Source organism: Castanea sativa, chromosome 7 (assembly GCF_040712315.1).
Source record: "Castanea sativa cultivar Marrone di Chiusa Pesio chromosome 7, ASM4071231v1".
NCBI lineage: Eukaryota > Viridiplantae > Streptophyta > Magnoliopsida > Fagales > Fagaceae > Castanea > Castanea sativa.
The window spans coordinates 43,211,876-43,237,314 of record NC_134019.1 but is presented as its reverse complement, the minus strand read 5'-3'; the positions used below and the strand labels follow the sequence as shown (position 1 = coordinate 43,237,314).

Below are 25,439 nucleotides of genomic sequence, written 5' to 3'. Positions count from 1 at the left end.
TTATAGGACTTCTATTATTTCTATTAATTGTTTGCGAGTGGTTAACACATGCTTATCTGTTGTGGTTATAAGGATTCTACTTCCCGGAGCTAACCAATCACATTTTCCAAGCAAATTTTCTATTTGCTTCCATTCATCCACATCATCAAGAACTAAAAGAACTCTTTTATGGCGAAGGTTTTCCATTATCACAGTGATTTCTCTAGATATGTTGCCCACCTTTAAATTCCCATCCCTTAAGAGCTTAGAAAGAAGTACCTCCTGTAGTTGTATTATGCCATCATTTGTCCTAGACCTTTCTTTAACATTCTCTAGAAACGAGCTTCCTTCAAAGCCATCAGCAATTTTGTTATATATAGCTTTTGTGATTGTAGTCTTACCTATTCCCGCTAGACTATGGATCGCCACCATTCGAATATCATTTAACTCAATATTTAAAAGCTTTTCTATTTTTGTTGCACGAGAATCTACTCCAATTGGGTATTAAGCAACAAATAATCGTGTGCAGTTTAATGTTGTACTTGATATTCGTTTGATAAGTTCCTGGATAAATTTAGATTCAAGACAACTGCCAAACACATAGCATAAAAAGCATGTTAGGAAATGGATAAGCTGGAAAATGTAAGTATGAAGATAAGCAAAATTCTAGATATATAGTTTTTTGCAATATTTTTTTTTTTACCCTTTTGCTACATGAATAAGGGGTGAGGGGGAGAATGGGTTTGTGCGTTACAATTAACAAGCAAATATTATTATTATTACATGAATAAGGGGTGAGGGGGAGAATGGGTTTGTGCATTACAATTGTAATTGTAATTGTAATTGTTATTGTAATAGGAATTGTAATAGTGTAATTGTAATATTGTTAATGTAATTGTAATAGTAATAGTAATATTAATATTGTAATTGAAATTGCAATAGTCATAGTAATTGTAATTGTAATCGTAATATTGTTATTGTAATTGTAATTGTTGTTGTTATTGTTATTGTTATTGTAATTGTAATTGTTGTTGTTATTGTTATTGTTATTGTTATTGTTATTGTAATCATGAACCTTAACTAAGGATTTACAATAAGAAAGGTATAGTGTCTTTACATTTGGGGCACACAACTCAGGTAATTCTTAAATGGATTCACAGTGTCGAAGATTAAAGTATTTAAGACATTTGAACTTAAGTCTTTTGGGAAGAGCTTTAAGTTTTTGGCAACCAGAAAGATTCAAATATTTAAGCTTATCAAGAAATCCAACAGGCTCATGAATCTCAACTAAATTTGTACAATCAGAAAGGTCTAATATCTCTAAATTTGGAGCCCGTAACTCAGGTAGTTTCTGGATGGATTCACAATCTGTGAGATTGATTTCTTTCAAATTTTCAAAAGGCAAAAACTGTAGAAGGAAACAACATTTATCTTCAACAAGCTTTAAAATAAACTGCAAAAATAAATCATAATTAAGAAAACTAATAATCATACCTGCTTGAATAACTTATGTATTCTAATGTTACTATGTGGCATGTTGAAGTGGACTAGCTGTTGAGGACAAAAATTGGATGGCAAGGAAAAGGAACAATTAGGCCAATCCAGTAATACTAAACTGTTAGGGAGATATTCCAGACATCCATCAATATAACATTATCAACTATAAGAAACTTGATATTTTTCATCATTCTAAAAGCTTGAGCATGAAGTTCCAATGTTACAGGTTTAGGTGGGCACAACAATGTGCCTCGAATTTTATTCGTTCCTTGGTTGGACAAAGCATTAAGTGAACAACACCACGCAATTGAATTTTCCAAAAATATATAAAAAAAATTAAACAAAAAAAATGTTTATAAGCTTGTATTGCTTCAACATTAATAAAAATTAAATAAAGTAATTAATTTCTTCTAAATTGATCAAAAGAGGGAAAGAAGTGAAGAAAAAGACTTATACCATATTTGCACTTAGTATAGTACAAGCATCAACATAATCTTGTAGTCTAGTATGTTTTGCAAGTGCTTGTGGTGATTCTTGTTGAACAATTTCCTCTCCCATTTGTTGTAGCAAGTTATGCATTGATAAATAGCCCCACCAATCAATAGTTATCAAACACTTGTCAATAAGTTTTGGAATACCATAATTTGGAAATAAATGACATGCCTCCAATATATTTACAACATAATCTTTCTTTTTCACTCGGAAGAAAAATGCAATATCAAGGAAAATATTCTTTTCACTCTGGTCCAATCCTTCATAACTAATTTTGAGTATTTTTAGAACTTCCTTGTTGGGAATATTTTTATACTTCTCTAATGCACTTTCCCATTCACATAAACTTTTTCTACGCAAATCAGAACCTATTATTTTTAAAGCTAGTGGAAGGCCATCAGTATAATTGATAAACTGCTTTGAAAGTTGCAAGTAAGCTTCCTTGTTCATCATTTTGGAAGGCATACAAACTAAAAAGTTCACAAGCTTCATATTAGTCCATTTCATCAACCTTATAGATTAGAGTATCTTGTTCAAGAGTGGTTAACACATGCTTATCTGTTGTGGCTATAAGGATTCTACTTCCCGGAGCTAACCAATAACATTTTCCAAGCAAATTTTCTATTTGCTTCCATTCATCCACATCATCGAGAACTAAAAGAACTCTTTTATGGCGAAGTTTTTCCATTATCACAGTGATTCCTCTAGATATGTTGTCCACCTTTAAATTTCCATCCCCTAAGAGCTTAGAAAGAAGTACCTCCTGTAGTTGTATTATGCCATCATTTGTCCTAGACCTTTCTTTAACATTCTCTAGAAACGAGCTTCCTTCAAAGCCATCAGCAATTTTGTTATATATAGCTTTTGCGATTGTAGTCTTACCTATTACCGTAAGGCCATGGATCGCCACCATTCAAATATCATTTAACTCAATATTTAAAAGCTTTTCTATTTTTGTTGCACGAGAATCTACTCTAATTGGGTATTTAGCAACAAATAATCGTGTGCGGTTTAATGTTGTAATTTTTATTGTAATTGTAATATTGTAATTGTAATGGCTATTGGTATTGTTATTGTTATTGTTATTGTTATTGTAATTGTAATTGTTATTGTTATTGTTATTGTAATTTTAATTGTAATTGTAATTGTAATTGTAATTGTTATTGTAATTGTAATTTTAATTGTTATTGTAATTGTAATAGTAATTGTAATATTGTAATTGTAATTTTAATTGTAATTGTAATAGTAATTGTAATATTGTAATTGTAATTGTTATTGTTATTGTTATTTAGCGGTTTGGTTTTCCTGAGTCATCATATCGTGGTGTTCTTTATATTTCTGTTGCTTTGCATGATATGATTGTTTTTTTTTAACTTAGATCTGAATAATAAATCTAAGTATTCACTTGCTTAATTAATAAGGTTAAACAATCTAGTTTATAGGGATCTAAAACCTAACAAAAGTAAGTGGCAAGTACATAATTCATAAACTTGGGAACCAAACTATATTTAAATTTAATAGTTTGTCTTTTTGGAGGGGATATCAGTTTTATTCTTCTATCAAGTAGTTGCTTTGAAACTCCGCATAGGTGAGTAACCAAACTAATTGGAAACCCACATATGACTCCTGATTGAAACGATTAAGAGATTTTTCTTAAATCTTTTCTCAAAAAATACATGGAAGAAACTCTACATGGTAAGATTAAAATTTTCTTTGTAACCTACCTTGCGACTACCTTCATAGTTAAAGATACTATCAAAATAGAACAATTTCATATAGCGGTGATGACAAACCATTAAAATTATAAAAAATAAAAAAAACCCATGAAAGCATGAGACTAATCATGAGATACATACTCATTATCGTAATGGAATCCAGCCATTTTTTTTTTCTATGGAACTCGAGTACCATGGAAAACTCGAGTTCCCCAAACTTGAGTACTTAAAAAGTGGTAGATCCCTATAAATTTCTGAAACAATGGTAGATTGATATATATTTCGATAAATAGTGCTATTGTGCCATTTTGGCTAGGCAACAACAGCCAAATGCAAAACCAGCAAAACAACCAGCAACTGGACACAAAAAACTAGCCAGCATGCTAGAACAAAAGCCAAGAAACCTAGCTAGGAGATAAAACATTCAAAAGTAACCACATTTAAGATAGAGGGAGGAAGCTCCTCAAGTGCAAGTAAACCTAGCCTAGAGCTGGACTTTCCCCACTTTGCTAACAAATGAGCGGCTTTGTTACATTGTCTTGGTATCCACTCAAAGAAGAAATAAGTCTGGGGACTTTGAACAAAATTTTTCTTCAAACTAGTTTAGAAAGAACCTCTTCAAACTTCTTATATATATATATTGAGCGTGAATTTGAAAATCTGACCGTTGAATTGCATGTTTTTATTATATCTTTCATGCTTGCAAAATTGCAAGAAAATCAAAAATCAATTGCTATATTATCAATCAAATGTTAAAATTTCAAAATTTTGTAATCTAAAATAGTGTATAGAAAATAAGTTTATTGATTGACTAGTAAATAACATTCGAGGGGTAGAAAATGGCCGATGAAGGAGCAAAAAACTCACGAGGTAGCCAACTAAGGCTTGAGCGTACCGTAGCAAACAATGCCAATCATGCCAAGAGAGAAGCTTCAAGAACATACAAAACTTTCTCTTCTCCTAGTAACTATACATATGATGTTTGGGGAAATTTGACATTTAACTTTATTTTTGGAACAATTTAGTTAGGTGTCATGTTTGCAAAGCTATTTTGCAAACTAGTATCCTGAAGCTTTGAAACTCGAGTTCAATGAAGGAACTTGAGTCTCTACGCCTCGAGACTTGAGTACCAAGTGGTGGCAATCTGACTTGGAAGAAAAAGTTCACGTGGAACTCAAGCCTCTAAGACTTGAGTTCCTATCGTCCTACCGTTGGATATGGGTTTCTTCTTCTTCTTCTTTTTCTTCTTCTTCTTCTTCTTTCTTTACATCAGCTTGGAACTCGAGTCTCTAAGATTCGAGTTTCTTCACTGAACACGAGTCTCTAAGGTTCGAGATGCTAGTTTACTAAAATGTTTCAAAAACATGCCAACTAACTAAATCATGGTTGTCAAAATTGCGATCCGGATCGTAAAATCACACGATTTTACGATCCCATCTCACCAAAAAGTTTAAAATCGTAGCAGGATCGCAAAAATGTTAGGATCGTATAGGATCGTAGGATCGTATGGGATCCTACCGATCCTATCATTTGACATGAATTTTTTTTTTTTTTTTTTTTTTTTTTTTTTTTTTTTTAAAGTGGGATTCATTTGGGTAAACCTAAACCTACAAGCCCAACAGGTTTTAGAAGCCCAATAATGAATTGAAGTCCCAAACATATGTCAACATGAAATCTCAAAAAAACCTATAGTATAAGTTTAACGTTTTCAAAAACAAAACCTAAACTATTTAGAAACACAAAGCTCCAGCACGCACCTCTGTCCCGCACCTCCTCAGCCCTCTATCAAAAACCCAGCACCTCTCAACCCTGTTAATGGTGAGCCATCATTGCCTTTAAGCTTTCTTAACTTAAGTTTAACGTTTTAAAAAAAAAAAAAAAAAAACCTAGTAAAAAACCCAGCACCTCAGTCCTACGCCTCCTCACTCCTCTGTCAAAAACCTACACCTCTCGGCCCTCTCAATGATGTTGCCACGAGCCATCGCTGCCTTTAAGCTTTCTAGTAATTTGTTTTGGTAGTTAGTACTTAGTAGTTTATCATTTATTTGTACTTTGATAGCTTGATTCCATATTGTTGTGTTGTGGATATGATTTTGACAAAACTTTTAAGGTTTTTATTTTTCTATTTTGTTAACTAAATTAAGTAAAATTTGAAAAATTATGAAACAGGATCTTCATTGTTTAATTAGCTAGTTTACCTTAGATTGAGAATTCTCTTTTGGATTACATATTGTAAATTTGTAGTTAGCTAGTTTTTATATGTTAACTAACCTAACTTATTTTGGATTTGGAATTTAGAATTTGGAAAACATTTTCCATATGTATAGATAATATTTTGGTACTTAGTTGCCAATTAAACATGTACTGAACTTTTTGGATACATTATGTCAAAAGTTAAATATATTTTGCTTCGTTAGAATGACATAAGAACGATGTAGTGCGTGCAAATTACATTTTATGATGCAATTTTTTTTAATGGATGAATTCATATTTTAAGTGATTATATAACATACAAAGTCACTATCAATAGGTTTTTTGCTTAAAATTTGAAAATAAGTAGAATCTTACGATTCACGATCCGATCCTACAATCTCCGATCCTACCTACCTCCCACGATCCTACGTAGGATCCCGATTTTGACAACCTTGAACTAAATAGTTGCTAAAATCATGTTAAATGACAAATTTCCTCCTAATGTTTGAGGTAGGTTGTGCTAAATGTCAATAGTTAGAGTGCATCCACTATTTTATGCCAAATGCTATTTTAACACACCAAAATCTACACTATCTATTTTAACACACCACTTTACAATACATCAGATCTTCTATTTTAAGATTCAACACATTAAAATAATATATCTTATACATTAAAAATTATTTATTTTGTTGTCTCTCTCTGTCTCTCTTCTCCCTGCATTTGAACTAAGGATGGCAATGGGGAGGGGCGAGGTTGAAGGATGGGATCTTCACCATCGCCTCGCCCCGTATGATGGCGAAAACTTCGTTGCCCTGCCCCACCCCAAAAAATTATACTTCGTATTAATTTTCCCTACAATTATTACAATATTTTTTTAATAAAACCTATTTCATTAATATAAATATACTTGAAATTACAATTAAATGAATTTGATCAAGTCAAACTAATTTTTAGCGAGATCTGAATAATAATATCCAAGTGTTTTAACAAGAAAATATCACAACAAAAAGAAGAATCTTAATATCCATGCATTTAAGTAAAGCTAGTGATGATGCAAAGAAAATCAATACGCTGAATGTGTCGGGCTTCAAAGGGCTAATGGTTGATTGGAAGGCCTAAAAAAGAACACACGATCAAAAAAGAACACACGATCAAAGGTGACTGGGGTAGACCGGCCAAGAACCCTCCGATGCCAAAGTTAGTTTATTTATTATATTCTAAAATTCCCACTTTTCAAGATTTATCAAAAACTTACCTACCTTCATTCAATGTGGATGGGTCCTTATATAGTAAGTCTCGGGGCGGTTATTTGTCTTGTAACTTCCCCAGTATTTATGGAAGATTAACTCCTGTTAACTACTGTAGGAGTTAGGATATTTATAATTGCCACAAGTAGTAAGTAGGAAGTCAGAGAAATGAACAAAGATCTTACTAATGCTACAAGATAGTTCCATGTGGTCCAATTTATAAGATTTGGTGAAGAAATCCATAAATTTCTTAAGGGTCAGGGGGTCATCTAGGGACTTTTTGGACGGACGACCCTTGCCCCCATGGACGACCGTCTAAGAGGGGATGACCACCTAATGTTGGGATGATTATTTTGCTATGGATGACTTCTATGGACAAATTGGACTTAACTATTTTTGCTTATTATCAGCTAGTATTGATTTGTTTGTTTAAGTAATAGAGATTTAGGAGATTTAGGGTATGAAAAATTTACAATTATAGTTATTATCACGGCGGGGGTAAAATATCTAAACTTATCCCGTCTTGTCTCGTGGTGGGGGATTAAATCTCACCCCATCCCCACTCCACCACCTATGTGGGGTGGGAAAAGCACACTTGGGGAGAAGCATGGAGGAGTGAGTCAAAATTGTCATCTGCAGTCTGTACCCATAAACAAAACAAAAAAAATTTTAACAACCAAAATCCGCCCATAATCGCCGGCCTTCATGACCCAACTCAAATCCAACCAAATTTGCAAAAAATTATCCTAAAGATCAATCAAAATTACACCCCCAAAAAAAAAAAAAAACCAAAATTCACCAAAATCCACCATCTTTCAAAAAAACCACTACCTGAACATCGCCGCCTCCTTGACCACAACCACAGGCGGAGCCAAGGGGGTCCAGGGGGCCCCCCTAATATTTTTGACAAAAATATATACTACAATTCCAATCCTAAAAACTAAAGTAACTACCTCGCAGCTCGAACCTTTTCTCCCCTAGAAACCCCCAAGCACTTTGTACATGGGGAGGTACCAATTCAGCTACAACACTTTTGGCGTACTTAAATGAAATTTATTATAATTTGATAATAGTAATTTGTTAGTTATTTGTTTAATTGATATTAGTGGCTTGGATTTAAATGATCATTTTTTGACCGAAAGAGGTAGGAATTAAATTATCATTATAAACTTGTTAATTCTCCCAATTGAGGTTAAAAATTTAATATTTAAGATTTTATAATCAATCAATATATATATAAAAGCAGAGACCTCATGCAAAAGTGCATGAGGTTCTGCCATGTAGCGCTTTGTATGAGTACTTTTTCATTTAGCCTTTCACCTCTCATCTTCTTATCAATGATTAGTTTAAGCCATAAATGCATAAAATTAAAAGGCTTGGTTCTACTCTATTTCCCAACTTCTTGAACTCTTCCACTTTTAATTTCATTAATTTAAAAAATGAAAAGTTATCTTCATTCAAAGTTAGTTTTCATGTTCTTTTATATATTCTAGTTTCACAAAATATCAAAAGGCCAAAAGAAAAGTAGGAATGGAGATATAGAGAGACAAAGAGTGAGAAAATTAGTGTAAAAAAGAGTATGAAATTGGCTTTGGTTTCAGGTGCTAATGATCTATGCTTCTTAATAATACTATCAAATCTTGATACAATACTTTAACAACATATGAAGTTTCTAAAAGGTATGTGTTTTTTGTCTTTATTTATATTTTTGGAAAGTATTCAACCTGAAGAATGAAATAGTATAAGTTTATATTTCTCAGTTCAATTATTGTTTTATTTTTAATGTCTTAGCGTGTATATTTAGTTTTGCGAATTAGAAATTATAAACCTTAAATCTTAGATATTTAGCCTTCAAAAGTTCACATGTTTTCTTTTTAAAAAAATACTTCTAAAAAAAAGGAAATAATAAAAAATTTTATATTGGATACATCAAATGTAAGAACTAAATATACATGTACACCTTTTTTTTTTTGATAAACACACACACACACATATATATAGGAGAATGAGGATGAGATAAAGGAATACATTTATATGCTAACATTAAAACTGCATGCGGCAGTTAGTGTCTCGAAGCAAGTGATAAATTTCTTCTCAATATTACATCTTATCAATGTGAGATGACTCGATAACACTGAGTATCTTTTTTTATTTAATAAACACACACACACACACACATATATACACCTGATCAAACAAAAAAGGGCATCCAATGACAATTTTAGAGTCTAATTAATTATGGTTACTTATGGATATATTGTTTTATAATTTTTTTTATTCATTATTTTAGTGGCGTATAATACATAATCGAAATTAAATTTCTAAACATTATAACACATAGGAGTATTATAAAATAAGTAATAGCGAACACGCACATCGCGTGGTACATCCACTAGTTTGTAATAACTTATGGGGGAAAGATTTACAATTGATGCAAAAATGACATCTCATGTTAATTGCACCAATTTAGTTTAGCATCAATTATGAGAAATGATATGTCCACAACATTTTTACAACAAATCCTAAGTGGCAAGTTGTTACTGGTTGTTATTGTTGGGACAAAAAAGTAATCTTAGTGTTAGATTCAAATTTGAACCTATAACAACTAACTACCTATGATTTGTTGTAAAAATATTGTGGACGTAGCACCTCTCATCAATTATAAGTGATTTTAGTGCCATTAAATAGATTAAAGGCATCTTTTTTTTAAGTTAAAGTTAATTTGTAAAATTAAGATTTATTTTAGTCATTATTTTATACAAAAGAATTTTATTGTGTTCCCTTGGCCCCCTGCAAAATATTTCCCGGCTCCGCCACTGACCGCCACCCAAATCCACCGTGACCACCACCCAACCACAAGCTGATAGAAAAAACCCAGCAAACCACAAGCTACAACACAACCCACCACCCATAACCCAGCCCAAAACCACTGCCACCCACCACCGGCCAAAACCACCAAAAAAATATTAAAAGAAATAGAAAAGGAAAGTGGAGAAGAGAAAGAGATAGATGGAGCTTTGGCCATGGAGGAGTAGAGGAGAGAGGAGAGAGGAGCCAAGAGAGAGAGAGAGGCCGATTTCGGGGCTGGAGCTTTGGCCATGGTTGCTGAAAGCTCAGAGAGTTAGAGAGAGGAGATAATGAAAGGAGAGAGTGGCTCTGTGGAGACTCTGTGACCATCCTCAAGAGACACTCTCTCGAGGTTGGCTGCGCTAAATGTCAATAGCTATGCTGTTTCCACGAAATTTCCACCAACTTCAGTAGAGAAAATGACATAGCAAATTACTCTTAGCTTTGTTTACTTTTCTGACAATGCAGAATACCAATATTATTTATGGAGGTAAAATTAGATTCTAGGTTCAAAAGACTTTTCAAAACTAACTTATTTGGTTTCTAAAACTAAGTAAGTTTCTAAATATTGTTGAGAAAAACAACTAACTGGCCTAACAGTATTTAGAAACTAAGTTGAATTTAAGGACCGAATTAATTAGTTTTGAAAAAAATCTTAACTCTAGTTGGCATTAGCCCAAATCTCATGATATGTTAATGAAATTTACAATATTTATAGCTATTGACATCTTTATATTTGTGTGTTTGAGACTAATTTATAAGCTAATTTTTTGCTTTTTTAGCTCTGACGTAGAGTTTTCTCTTTTGAGAAGTGTTACTGGCCTAACATCTTTACACTCTGGGGGTGTTTTGATTTAACTTGACATAAACAAGTGTAAGCATTTAATGCTGTGGATGGAATCCTCTGCAGCTACTTGCATATTTGTAAGTTCGGTTGATTTGGTAACAGTTTCTCTCCTCTTTACTTTGGAGTACAGGTGCCCAATTTTTGTTTTTTTGTTTTTGTTTTTCATGTTTTATTTGATGTCATGAATTCTTTGTTTGCTCAGGCATTAGTACATTACTAGATATATCACAGAGGGGGGGATATACATTGACAGGCAGTTTGCACAAGTGACAGGCAAAGTTTTAAATGAATTTCAGGTGGGTGTGGGTTCCTTATTATAATAACTCAAACAACTCTCTCACTCTCTCAGGTCTCACCTTCTCATTCTCACTGCCACTGCACTAGACACAGACAGGTAATGTCTCTCTCTCTCTCTCTCAGAGCCTTGCCTATGTCACGGTAGGGACTCAACTGTGCTCTCTGGGATGTTGATGGTGGAAGAGGGGTGTTCTTTTGTAAAGATTTTCAATCTTTACTTCTTTAATTGTTTCTAAATTGAAGTGTTTTGGTGGAGAAAATTTAGCTTCCCAAGCCCATGGCATATGCTTCTATAGTTTGTAAAAGTTTTGTTTCTTTTGGTGTCAAAGGTGGAGCAATTTTTGTTGGCTTTTGGGGATGATTCGACCAATGGCTCCTATTAATTTACAGTTTTTACCTTGTTATTGTATTAGTCCACTTGTGTCTGTAAACTTGGAGCTCTGACTTTAAGTTTTATCACCTTAATCTTTAAGTTTCCTCTCAACTATTCTTCGATCTTGTTTGAATATAGAGTTGCCAATCAGCTTTATCTTAAATGGCACTTCCTCTTCCCACATTAATGGAATGGAGGGTGAGAAATAAAGTTTTGAATCTGGAGTTATCTATCAGATGAAATGACTTAATTAGAGAGGATAGTATAACACTCAAGACCATGCTGATGTTATGTGCACTAGTGCAGTTAGCTAGAAGTTTCATATGGAATTAGAAACTTTTGTTTTTGTGTTAGGCTAAAGGCAACAGGACCTTCATGATAGATTATTTCAATGAGTTAATGCACTTCAATCCCACTCTTTTTATTTCTTTGGACCATGAACATTTTCTTCGAAAACATTAATTGATGTCACAAACGTTTTCTTCAACCCTAGTAAGAGAACCTATCATGAGGAGATGATACAGAGGGATTTCTACAATTGATGTTATGAATTACATTCCTGGGTTTACAACTGGCTATTGACTGAAAACAGTACATAAGGGTTCTCTCTCATTTATTCTGATCTGAAATGATTCTCCACTTTTCTCTTATCTATATTAGTTTATTTCCCAGTAGTGGAAGAATCTAGCATTCCTGTTTGGTTTGTGCCTGTATCAGCTGTAAAGTCCATTCAGTTGCCAAATATGTGAGTGCTATGCCTTTTGGGTGTATGTATGTACATTCAAAATCCGTTCATCTTAGGTTGAAGGCTAAAGCTTGGGGATTTTTGAGAAAGTGGTCATTTCCAAGTTTCGAGTTCTGCTCTGCCACCTCATTTTGTGTGGCACATTGTCAGGACATATTTTAGCAAAACTTTTAGGATATGGATTAATTTATGCTGCCACTACTCTTTTTACTCAAACATAAAAAAACACATCGTCTTCTTTATTAGTAAGTTTCACACACTTCTAATGGGTCTTGAACCCACTACCTCACCATCCACATTACGATTACAAGGTAAGGAGATGGCATTTGAGACTGACCTTATTGGCCAAACTGATAAGAAGACATGCTACTCATGATCTTGCACTTTATTCACATTTTTTAAGCCTCCAACTGATATGGATGTATTCTGCCGGTAAGTCTGGCTTTACCTAATGAAGATGAACTTATTGCCTTGGGAATTGCTTCATCTTGTGCAAATGGGTTTCCTCTGATTGAGAGGGAAAATAAAAATTCGACACAATCATTATTGCAAAAACTAAAACCAGCAACTGGCTTTTGCTAGAAAAGGGTATCAGAATAGTTGTTTTGACCCTTGGTTCAGCTTCAGATGGAGTGTTCTTATGCACTAAAGGGGGATCCAGCTTCATGAGAATTGGATTGGAGAGAATCAAACCGTGTGGCCCTTGTGGGAAATTTTATAAGATTGTGACATCAAGCTCTCATCCACATTGGTTTGGTACTACAGATTTGGAAAGAGATTCTCATCTTTTTTTTGTGCATTTCCCCAGCATCAGTTGTGACTGTGAGGCTCACAGGGGCTCGTAATTGCTTGGTTGGTGGGAAGGTTGCTTCTATTTGTGCAGGTTTAAATTTTATGTAGAGTGTGGCATTTGGAATTGCAGCAGCCAGAGCTGCTGTCGAGGCAGAGATGTGCCTACTGCATTTAGTTTGGCCACAATTATAGGTATGTGTTCACATATTGCATTTAAAATAATCTCTCTTATGACGTTTGAATGTTTGTTTTGTATGAGGTCGACAATGAAATTGGATTCTACTTTGCAGGTTATTGGTATCCTCACTGAAACATATTTAGCCTTGTTGATAAACTGGGTATCAAGCCCTTCACGAACTGGACAACATCTGCACAGAATTCCTGGGAGGGATTATCACCAGCATTCTTTTATCTTCTTGTTTGATGGAGATTTGATATGCAAATTTTTCCCCAAAGTTCCAATTCTATTGATTTGTTAATCTCAGTTCATAGTTAAGATGTTTTCTCTATGAGCCTTTTTGGTAGTAGAATTGTGTAGAAATCTCATAATATATTATTGCTCATCAAGAATCACATCGAGTTCAAGGAAAATGGCTTTTAAATTGTTTTAACAAAACCAAAGCCATCCTTCGGGTTGAATTTCATTACTTGTTATTTTCTTTCCTTTTCAAGTGTTGTTAGACTTATTTTAAGCTATATGCAAACTATGCTATTGAGAAAGATGTCCAGGCAATGAAAACTGTGGTTGGAGAAGATGCACTTTCCTGTGAGGATTTGGTCTCTTAACTCTTCCCTTTCTCATAAAGATTGTTTTGTTTCATTAATGAGTAAAACTATGTCATTATAAGGAACAAAAGGAACTAATGAGACTTTTTTTTGGTCTTTATAAAACAGCTGTATTTGGAATTCTTGGATAAATTAGAGAGGAAATTTGTGATCCAAGGAGCTTACAACACCCGCAATATCACTCAGTCGCAAGATTTGGCATGGACACTCGTATTTTCCTGCGTGAGCTTCTCAACTTAACTGAATTGCACTATATCACCCCCATTACGGTACAGACATCACTGGGAGCTTCTTTGGGGAAACATCAACAAAGACAATGTATGTGAAACTGGTGATGCACTCCACCCCAATGACCCCATGACCCCAGACATTGGCCAAGGTGGTTGATTAGTTTTATAGCCGTGATGCAAACAACTGATAGATGGAGGAACCTTAGCTCATGTCTCCTTTACTCGTGCTTAATCAGCATTGCATGATAGTTGCAATTTGTTTATTTCATTTGCTTTTACTTCCTAAATTGTGCATCTCTCTCTATATATCGATAAAGATGATGGTCATTTTGAAGTCCCTCATGCGAAAGCTCTTTGGCTAGTCAAAGTGATGAGTATTCTTTAAGTGAAGGCTTTTAGATCTTGTAATTTTTTTTTTTGTTTTTGGGTTACCTTTATATTATTTTGTGTTGGATTTCCTTCCACCCTCCCAAAATTTGAGGAATTATTTGGCATTTAGGAATGATGAAGCCTTGTTAGATATGCTTGTTATATATATATATATATATATATATATATATATATATATATATATATATATCTTGCATAAGATTAGTGAGAACAACCCTTGTCAAAACTCACTAATCCCCATGTGAAAATTAGGAATCCCAAAATATCATTAATAATAACCTTAAACAGTGTTTGCTAACACAACATGATAATAATAGTGCATCATTCCACCAATACAAACAATATTGCATTATGCAACAACATTTCATCAAGGCAAATATGTACTAACTCCTGCAAAAGGATTCTACCATAACATTTCACTATTAGTAAATTTAGAAGATCAAAGGCACTTCTAGCAATATAAATACCACTGTAGTTGACAATGTTATATATACATAAGGGAAAATACTAATGCACATAAGTTGTTGCATATATATATACACACACACACACACACACATTAGCCTTATCACACACGCTTTGCGCGTGAGATGTGACTTTTTTTTTTATCTAGTGTCATTTTTTTTATTAAATTTTCTTGGATAAGTTTGTTTTGAAAATATATATTAGTAGGAGAATGTCTTATTTTGTAGGCATTTTAAGTGGAGTTGGAGATATATTTTTACTGAGTTGTCCTCAAGTTTTTTCCCAACCTAAGGTTTATGGTTATTTTTTAATCACATAAAAGTATAATCCAAAAAGGGAAATCCTCTTATAAATAGTAAAGATATTAAAGCAGGACAAGGACGCTCAAGGTTTTATGGAGTTGAATATTGCAGATTTGTTTCGACTGAAAAATATCCCATGGATTGCAAACTAGAAATCTTGGATGCCCTGTTGCTGTAAGTTTCTACCTCTCTTCAAAATTCTAAGAGGCTACATCTTATCAAAGAGTTAACCCATGGCCTTCTAAATGTAACACTCACAGGGATGCTAGATTTTATACATCAAAGCAGAAGAAACCGAACTTTGATTGAAGGGACCTTCCTACTGAGGTACGTTTTCTGTTTCATCTTGCTAGGCATAAATTTTATTGATGACATTGTCAAATATTCCTAACTAATACAATATATATATATATATATATATATATATATATATATATAGACACATGCATATAGGCTGTTACTAGTAGTAACAGTTTGAATGTTTTTTGTGTGTTTAATGTGAATGAAATGGTTGTGAGATGGTAATTTGGCTAATTATTGTGTTAAAAATTTTGATGGTTTGTTAACTGTAACAATACTGAGGTATGGAACCTTTGGGATAGAGGCATAGAGCTCATTGGTAAAAGAGCTTTTTGTTCAAATTTAGTAGGAATCACCTAGACAAGAATAAACAAGTGGGCAGAATTGGAAATCTGGATTTGATTTGGGCCAAAAGGGGAAAGGGGGGATTCGAACTAATGGCCTTTAAATTCAAGGTGTTGCAATAATGTTGCTTGATAATTATAAAATAATGGGATAGCATGAATTTGAAAATGCTCTAAGAATTATAACCATATGATGTGCTCTTTCTGTTTCATTTTAAGTGTTTTTATTTTGAACAAAGACAATGATATATATGAGCTGGGCATGTTTTGTTCACAGAATACACACACCATTTGATTTGGTTTCATTTTTTTCCTTAGTTGATTTTTTTTTATATAGAACACGCACATAGTCAAGTTTGCATAATATGCACATAAAGTATTATATGAAGCACATGTAAGTCAAATGGATACAAAATGCTCAAGACACAATAATAAACAAAATATAATAGGCAAATAAAAGACTAATCTTATAATAGCTAATGGACCCAAGAAAATGGACAATGGATTAATAGGCATTGTTTGCCTTTGGCTTAGATGCGCCCTTATCATTTTTGCACTATGTTTGATGTGGTTATTTAATTGGTATGATTAGTTGATTGATGTTGCTTTCTTTTTTGAAAATTTAATTTAGCAACATGTTTCTAGTGTAAACTATGGTAAATATAGTACATTTATAATTTATTTCTTATTAGATTAGAACTAACCATGTAGTAGTATCAATGCAGTCAACTATTGACACCTTATAGTGATTTGATTTTGAGACTCTTGTGGTAATCACAAACTTATTACCACCATTGACAAATTGAATTAAATTGGAACATTAATTTTCGATGCTATTAGTTCTTTGTTGATCATTGTATGATATGTTTGAGTTTTCCTTCTTTTTTTCCTTGCATTAGATTTTGCAGTACCTTTTTTTAATAATGTTTTTTGTCAACAGGAAATAGATTAGAGTTCTTGCTTATGCAAGGGTTGCTATTTTCAGAATGGCTATTGTATTCATGTGAGACAAAGGCTAAGGTTCTCCTGATTGGGATTGTGTAATTATATAGATCTAGGATAATTTTGTGACCCTTTTAGAGTAATATTTTAGGGACTTGAGGACTTGGAAAGAAAAGGAAAGGGCTACCCTTCCTTTTGTAATTTTTTTTTTTAATTTTCTTGTTCCTTGAACTATTGAAGTTTAATCAATGAAAAAAAAAGAAAAAAGAAGAAAAGAAAAGAGGAAAATGACTTGAACTTTCTGGTTTATATAGAATAATTTTTTATATTAATATCCAAGATGAAGCTTAAAATTGGGATTATGTTGAGTTGTCTATTTGTATTTTTTTTTTCATGGGAACAGGTTTTTAAACCATTAGGTGATACAAGCCTTCATTGAAATGTACTGGATATATACTCTCTTTATATAGACGTTTGTTAATATGTTTGCATGGTTTGAGCATTATGTATTGCATGTCAAGGCCCTAGTACATATATTTCTAAGTCCAAAATCTGTCTGTACTTCTGTATACATTTACTGTTTTATAGTGAGATGTTTCACAATTGAATGTATGAACTCCATTTCCCTCTGCAGCATAGACAGTGGCAAACTGAACATACTAGGTCCATCATCTCCTACACTTATTATTAGTTTCTCTTCCACCTCTCTCATACATACAGATCAACCATACATGCATAGTGGTCTATTTCATGCAACACATTAAACTCTTCTCTCATGGAATGGAAAATTTTCTTGCCCTGCTTTTACTAATCCAGAGTGACAACATGCTGGTTTGGTACTCATTCAGTACTTTTCAATTTTGTATTATTGACCCTCGAGGTTTAAGAATTGTTCAAGTTGACCATTATGCCAAAATTCCGTTAATCTTTGAATTGAAAATCAAGTTTTGAAGATCTTGACCTTGCTGCTGCTACCATGTATGGTGCGTCCACCACCAACAACATCTATGTCGATTTGCCGGCCTCCTTTATGCTCCCCATTCAGCTCTCCAAACTTTAATTTACCATGAAGTTTTGTTTATGGTGGTTTGTTATAGGGAAAAATGGAAAAAATATCCCATGGGGTTTAGGTCAGTTGCAAATTGACATATATGGTATTAATTTTGCGAATCCTAAAGTTTAAAATTTTTCCAAATGGACCTATTCATCTCAATTCCGTAAACTATAATTTACAAAAAATTGTCATGTGTCGTGCACGTATTATTTTTTAAATACATCTTTTTTTTTTAATAGTGAAATGGTCATGGCCTGGAATATCACGTGACAAATTTTGTTAGTTAAAGTTAATAAATTTAAGATGTAGGGGTCAATTGGAACAATTGTTAAAGCTCAAGGGTTAATAATACAAAATTGATAGTACTAACCCAAACCCCATGCCGTCTTTTTGCATTTTGGCATTATATATATATATATATATATATATATATATATATATATATATATATATTCAATTAACGTCCCAAAACATTAATCTCCTTGCACTCTCACCTCCATCCATTCATTTTCGTTATATTTATCACATGAATGTCAAAGCCATCTCATTAAGGATGAAATGTCTTTACCTCACTCCACCACTTGTCTTGCTTCCATCCCACAGATTTTTCTAACTTGAAGATGGAACATGACAAGAATGAGATACGAGCTATTTTAGGACCACAATTTTTACCACACCATTTTTCATAATTTTCTTATGTGGCAAATTATTATTAGTTATCTGTTATTTTTACATGCATCTATCACTTTTTCTCTATTAATAATAGTTTGCTACTTCAAAATTGTGGTACAAAAGTTATGTTCTTAAATTTTATCACCGAATATCAATGATATCCCACCATGTCCCATCCCATTGCCATCACTACTTACTTGTTTCATTTGTATTTGTTTTCCATTCTTGGTCAAACGTTATCTTATTCTTCGCCACACATGATTCACGGCAGAAGATTTCAAACAATCCAAAAGACTCTTAGATCCAAAAGGTTGCTTCACAATGCATCCAAAATCCTTTCATTCATCACAATGCCAATTCCAATCCTGCCCCACTCTTTATGAAAAAAAAAAGTGAGTAAAGTATCATGGAAGTAGATGAAGATATCGTGATTGTGGGTGCTGGAATTGCTGGTCTCACAACATCCTTAGGACTTCACAAGTACCTAATCCTCTCTCTCTCTCTCTCTCTCTCTCTCTCTCTCTCATTTTGTGTGTTTGTAAAGCATGTGTCTTTGCAGTTTGGACTTTGCACTATTAACATGATCATAAAAATGATGGGAATGTTTTAAAGGTTGGGAATCCGAAGCCTAGTATTGGAATCCTCAGATGAGTTGAGGACTGCAGGGTATGCCTTGACACTATGGACCAATGCATGGAAGGCCTTAGATGCTGTTGGCATTGGCGATTCCCTCCGTCTTCAACATGAACTCCTTGATGGGTAACTATAAATCATTCTCTCTACATCATAGTAGTTGACAAGTGGCTTCTGTAAATATTTAATTATACTAGTATATAGCCAGCCAATATATGTCCTATCCTGTTCAAGGACATATAAAAAAGCTTTTAACTTTAAAAGCTAGAAGCTCTTTCATTTGACCCAAACAAAAAAATTGTTTGTTAACCAGTTAAAAAACCTTACAATTCACCATATTTTTATTTGAGGGATACAATTTACCATTAATGCTTTATAAATCTAAAATTTTAAAGCACGTAGTTTGCCAAACACTCAAAACATTAAAGAACTTTTTAGTTATGAGAGCTATACTATTACAATTTCACAATTGAATTGATGTCACAAATTACAACACATTCATTGTCAAATTGGTTTGTAAATGTGGTAGTAGTTATATCATTTTTCAATAAAATAATTTTATGTGTTTCATGTGACATCAATTGTATTTGTTCACCTTAATTTGTAAGCATTTTGATCAATGAATTACATAATTAAATTTGATTTTATTTGACAAAATAACACATTTTATGCTGCATTGCATACACATGGCTAAATTCTAGCTTTGGCACTATGTAGGCAGGGATTGAATCAATGTAGTGAATGTCATACCATACTAGCAACCCCCTAAATCATAAAAGAATTTTTTTTCAGCTGATTCAGTCTGTTTTGGCTAGTAAACATCTGGTTCCATTTTTCATACTAGTTGAGTGGGCAAACAATTATCAAATTATTTGTTAGATTTATTTATTTGTCTCTAATCTTTCACTTTTCACCTTATCTTCATCTTCTCTTCTGGGACCGTTGCTGCTACTTGTTCTTTTCTTTTGTCATTTTATTTCTTTCTTCGTTTTGTCCGTTTCAGGTTTCAAACTTCCAACGAGTAACATTCCAAACTACATTTTGCTTCTTTTTGTTTTATCATTTTTCGTGTACATAATAAGATGAGTGTCAAATGAGTAGGACACTACTACTTACTAGGTGTTAGTGCTTGTGTACAATTTCACTGTTTTATTTACCTCTTCCTCACTTGGTGTTTAGAATTGACATGTATAATCTCAAAAGGTTGGCTCGGTGGTTTCTAAGATTTCATGATATTTATGAGATCTTGAGTTTGAAATCTCTTGCTAACACCTTGAGGCCACCCCTAATGGATTCTTCCCTGTAATAATTCGGTATGTGTGAAATGGGAAGACTGCACATATCTAAGAGAATTGTTAGATACTCGAAGAGGTTTAAATACCATTGATTATTCCAAAAAAAAAAAAAAAAACAAAAAAAGTATTGACGTGTATAATATTTAGTTCTACATGTGTTTTTTGAAAAACTCCATGGATACTTTTTTTTTTGAAAGATTTCCATGTATACTTATTATTAATTGGATCAATATATACACCACCGCACACCTTTGGTTCGATGGTCACTCCATAGGTATAAGTACTTATAGAGTGTGGGGGGCAAGGGTCGGAGTTCAAGTTTCCAGGAAAGAACTTCACACACATATACACTTAGATTAAGCTAGAGTAGAAATTCTATCTTGTATCAAAAAATTGGATCAATATATACATTTGGTTAAATTGATTGGTAAGGTGTGAACCTATAATTAGGCAAGAATATTGGGATGTGGATGTGGGTATTGGTTTACATTAATTTTTTAAAACTCTTAATAATTTATATTATAAACTTCTAATTAAATGCAAATGCTCATGAATATATATATATATATATATATATATATATATATATATATATATATATATATATATATATATATATATAGTGATAATCTCAAAATAAAACCAGTATTAATCGGTATCAATATATTTCATACCCCATACCAAATCAGGTCTCAAGCACGGTATTGACTCTCTTGAATCAAACTCCTAGTAATTGTGAGCAATATTATTTAGCTATTAAAAATGCACAACTTCGAAAAACAGAGAAATATTTTGACATTTGATTTTGTTTTATTAACAATTTGTTAATTCAATGATAATTCTAACTGCAGGGATTTGACTGTAGGAATGTGTCCGCCTCTACTCTTTCGGGACTTGAAACTTCAAACACATCATTTAAGGTCAAAGGAAATAGGTAAGTTAGATCACCAATAATAGTAATAGTTTTTCCATAATTTATTTGTGTCTGTCATTCTCATATTCCAACGCACAATATATATATATATATATATATATATATATATATATATATATATATATATATATATATATATATATATATTATTTACTGCTCAAACCAACATCATATAAGTACTCATCGGGTGCAAAAAAAAACCTCATTTAACATCTTTAAAAAGTCACTTTATCTATTTTAGCATACTATTTTACAATTCACCCTACATGGTTACATCCAATCTCTCTCTCTCTCTCTTTTTTTTTTTTTTCATTCAACCAATTGCAATAATATAAATTAGCCAAGAGAGAGAAGAGAGAAATGATTAAAAAATAAGAGAGAAATTATTTTTGAAAAGTTGCACTTGCAAAATTTTTGTAAATAGTACAAAAAATGCAAGCCTCTTTGGGGTGCTAAAATAACATTTTTGGTGATTTAGCATAGCCAATGTGAATGCTACATGTTTTCTTGTATTCATGTTTTGCAACTTGCAAAACCAAGAAGTTCCTAACTCGTTAAAAAGTATTGCGCGACTTTGTTCTTGTTAGAACACAAGCCCAATGGGACCTAAGCCCATTATACTTACATGTAGTATGTAATTATTCAATATTTTGGGAGCATGCTCAATGTATACATCATCTTCTCATAGGACAGTGTGTGTCGCTAATTAGAGTCATTGTAAGAGTGAGAGAGAACTCATTTAGCGTGCACCTAGAGCATTGAGTAATTACACACTTATACACCACTCATTATATGTATATGTATATTTAAAAAGTCACTTGTATAGCTTTACGCATAATTTGATAGATAGAGAATTCATTCTCAATCCAAACATGGTATAAGAGCCATAAGTCTGAACTCCTCGTGTCTTAAGTACAATGGGCTTAAGGTCCATTGGGTTTGTCTTTTAACACTTTATAGAAACCATTTTACTATTTCTTTTGCGCAAAATGAAATCATGGTATAGTTTTGATTAAAAATAATAATAATAATTTAGATGTTTGAACTAACTTGAATAATTGTTGTGTGATGTGCAGTGGAGACCATGAAGTCCGTCGTGTCAAAAGGAATCTGTTGTTGGAAGCCATTGCAAAGGAGCTTCCTAGTGCCAATATTAGGTACTCTTCCAAAGTGGTTTCCATAGAGGAGGCAGGCTTCTATAAGCTTGTGCATCTTGCTGATGGAACCACTTATAAAACCAAGGTAAATTCATTTGCATTTTCTTAATGAGAAAGGAGCCACATCTTGCTACATTTTTTTTGTACAGAAAACCCAATTATTTAGAAGGTTTAAAAAAAGAAGGTAGATGGGTTTATAGCCAAAAAATTTGTGAAACTCAATACTTAGCTCATGCATTTCTCACCTTCGTTATCTCTCTCACAATATGTAGACTCCAAAATTGTAAGATTCACATATTATGAGAAGGGGAATAGATCATTTGATACTTAGGATACCTTGTAAATTTATATTAAAAAAAGTAATTATAAGTGCACCATGGATTGTTGGATGGGTTTATACCAAAGAGTCATAATATATCTACTTTACTTTTAAAATAGAATTTATATACTTTTTAATGATTCCATTAGTTCTACCTAACATATAAGATGGAAGATGAGGTCAGAGATTCATGACTTACTAGATGCATTTATAGTATACTAATAAAATAAATTACTTTTGAATTGAGTAACAAGTAGATAACAACTATACCCAAATGTTTGTCATTCCAATTGCAAAGGCCTTATTGGAGTAAAAAAATGTTTTGATCAAAGGTGTTGATTGGGTGTGATGGAGTAAACTCAGTGGTGGCAAGGTGGTTGGGCTTCAAGAAACCAGCTTCCACAGGGAGAAGGTCTATAAGGGGCTCTGTGAATTTCAATTACAGTCATGGGTTTGAGCCCAAGTCCAGGCAATTTTTTGGGAATGGTGTTCGATTTGGTCTTGTTCCTTGCGATGATAACTCTATTTATTGGTTTTTCACTTGGACTCCATCTAGCCAAGGTGAGCTCTTCACCCAAATTTACATAGTTGTTTGTTTCTTCGTTTACTAAAATAAAATAAAGTTCGGAGGCACATAGCACCAATGCAAAAAACAAACAATGCCGAAAGTTACTTGGAACATGGTTTTTTTTGGGAAGCTGCCTTCTAAAATTTCTTTGCAAGCAGCCTGTATAAGTTGTGTTATTTGTTTCTGTCCAAGTATTTCATGATGCTACAACGCAATTTAAGAACACCACCCCAAAAAAAAAAAAAAAATACAATAAATTTTTCTATAATAATGATGTTAATGGCGAACTCATATAAAGATGTCACTCCAATAAAAGTAATTTTTCATCTTTAATAAGTTGCGAACAATATTATAAAAAAATTTGTGTAAATTTTTTAGCTATTATCTTTTTTTTTTTTTTTCTAAATAAAATAATAATTGTAATGCATAAGTTTGGTTAGTATATAGAATTGTAATGCATATTGTTTACTAGAATGAACATGTGGCCTTATCAAAATAGTTGTTCATTTTCTTTTCTTTGTAGAGAAAGAGAGAGAGGATAGCCCGGCTAAAATGAAGCATTTTGTGTTAAGCAAGCTTGGAAAAGTGCCTGATCGAATAAGGGCTGTCATAGAAAACACAGAACTGGATAATTTTATACCATACCCAATAAGGTACAGATATCCTTGGGAACTTCTTTGGAGAAACATAAGCAAAGACAATGTTTGTGTAACTGGTGATGCACTCCACCCCATGACCCCAGACATTGGCCAAGGTGGTTGTGCTGCTTTAGAAGATAGTGTTGTTTTAGCAAGGTGTCTTGCTAAGGCATTATTTGATGAAACAAGTAAGGAATCAAAAGACAAAGATGAAAGAGAATTGGATGAATATAAGAGGATTGAAATGGGGTTGAACAAGTATGCCAAAGAGAGGAAGTGGAGAAGCATTGAACTCATTAGTACAGCTTACATTATTGGTTTTATCCAGCAAAGTAATGGCAAAATAATTACCTTCTTAAGGGATAAAATTTTGGCTACATTCCTGTCTGGCTTACAGCTAAAGAAGGCTGATTTTGATTGTGGGAAGCTTAGGATTTCTTGAATTCAATCATACATACAAAAGCTTTGTAGTACTGTTGTTATTAAGATACATATGTAGCCAGATATTTCTTCTTTAGAGAAATTAATAAGTTATATTTGTTTTTTAAATCAAAATGATAAACATACCCTTCTTTTGTAGTAAAAGGTGTGAAGGCTGGTTGCCCATATGTTATAAGGCACTATAATGGAAGTATTAAATCAAATACATGCATTTTAAATGAATTCATTTCATGGTTCTAATTAAATATTATAAATTTAAATGTGTATCTAATGAATAGTATCATGTTATTTAAATTTTTAAATGAAGTGACACTATGTATACTATTTAGTATAAGAAATATAGACTAGAGAGGATCTTAGTCTATATTAGAGGTTTTTGTGAAAAGATTGAAATGACCATTTTCAATCACCAATAAGAAGATAGAGGTTTTCTATGGCATATATTTGTTGTTTGCAATTCCCAAAAATATGAACTGAGTAACAGAGTAGGCAACTTGGGGTATCAATTGTTTATTTCCAATATATTTCTAGTGGCTTTTCTTCTACTATAATTATTCAAGTAGTGGAGATAACCTCACCAATTAACTTTATAGTTCAAATGGTATTCATCGGTATTTCAAAAAAATACGTCGGATTTGAATCCAACCTTCCCAGGTAAAATGAAAAAAAATGCCATAAAGGGAGTTTTGATTTGTTTTTTTTGTTCATGTTTTCGTTTTGAGATTAAATTCTATAAGATGTGGTGCAAAGCTCATGTTTTACCCCTTCAATCTTAACATACCACATCATTTTATTACATATTTAAGAATAAATACAACCACACCTAATCAATTTTAATACCCATATATATAAATCCAACCAAATTGAGAGTTTATTAAGATGTTATTAGGAGTGGTATGATGTATTGAATTTTAAGTAAAATGCTGATGTGACAATCTCTTA

At 32.8% G+C, this 25,439-nt stretch overlaps 2 protein-coding genes and 1 long non-coding RNA gene across 3 annotated transcripts; 2 read left to right on the top strand and 1 right to left on the bottom strand.

Annotated features, from left to right (window-relative positions):
- LOC142644509 (disease resistance protein RUN1-like) lies at positions 1-2,881 on the bottom strand. Its single transcript, XM_075819098.1, has 4 exons — positions 2,551-2,881; positions 1,933-2,438; positions 1,138-1,432; positions 1-467 (listed from the first exon to the last, which is right to left on the bottom strand). Exons 1-4 carry the CDS (start codon positions 2,879-2,881, stop codon positions 1-3), a joined length of 1,599 nt encoding a protein of 532 aa, XP_075675213.1.
- A 7,025-nt stretch (positions 2,882-9,906) lies between these two features.
- Positions 9,907-17,112, top strand: LOC142643331 (uncharacterized). Its single transcript, XR_012845841.1, has 4 exons — positions 9,907-13,219; positions 13,318-15,374; positions 15,461-15,527; positions 16,785-17,112. It is a non-coding gene; the product is annotated as an uncharacterized LOC142643331 (long non-coding RNA).
- A 1,674-nt stretch (positions 17,113-18,786) lies between these two features.
- LOC142642203 (monooxygenase 2-like) lies at positions 18,787-24,739 on the top strand. Its single transcript, XM_075816547.1, has 6 exons — positions 18,787-18,992; positions 19,125-19,271; positions 21,306-21,374; positions 22,451-22,616; positions 23,183-23,411; positions 23,942-24,739. The coding sequence occupies exons 1-6, from the start codon at positions 18,919-18,921 to the stop codon at positions 24,496-24,498; spliced, it is 1,242 nt and encodes a 413-aa protein (XP_075672662.1). The 5' UTR covers positions 18,787-18,918; the 3' UTR covers positions 24,499-24,739.
- Positions 24,740-25,439: the final 700 nt, after the last annotated feature.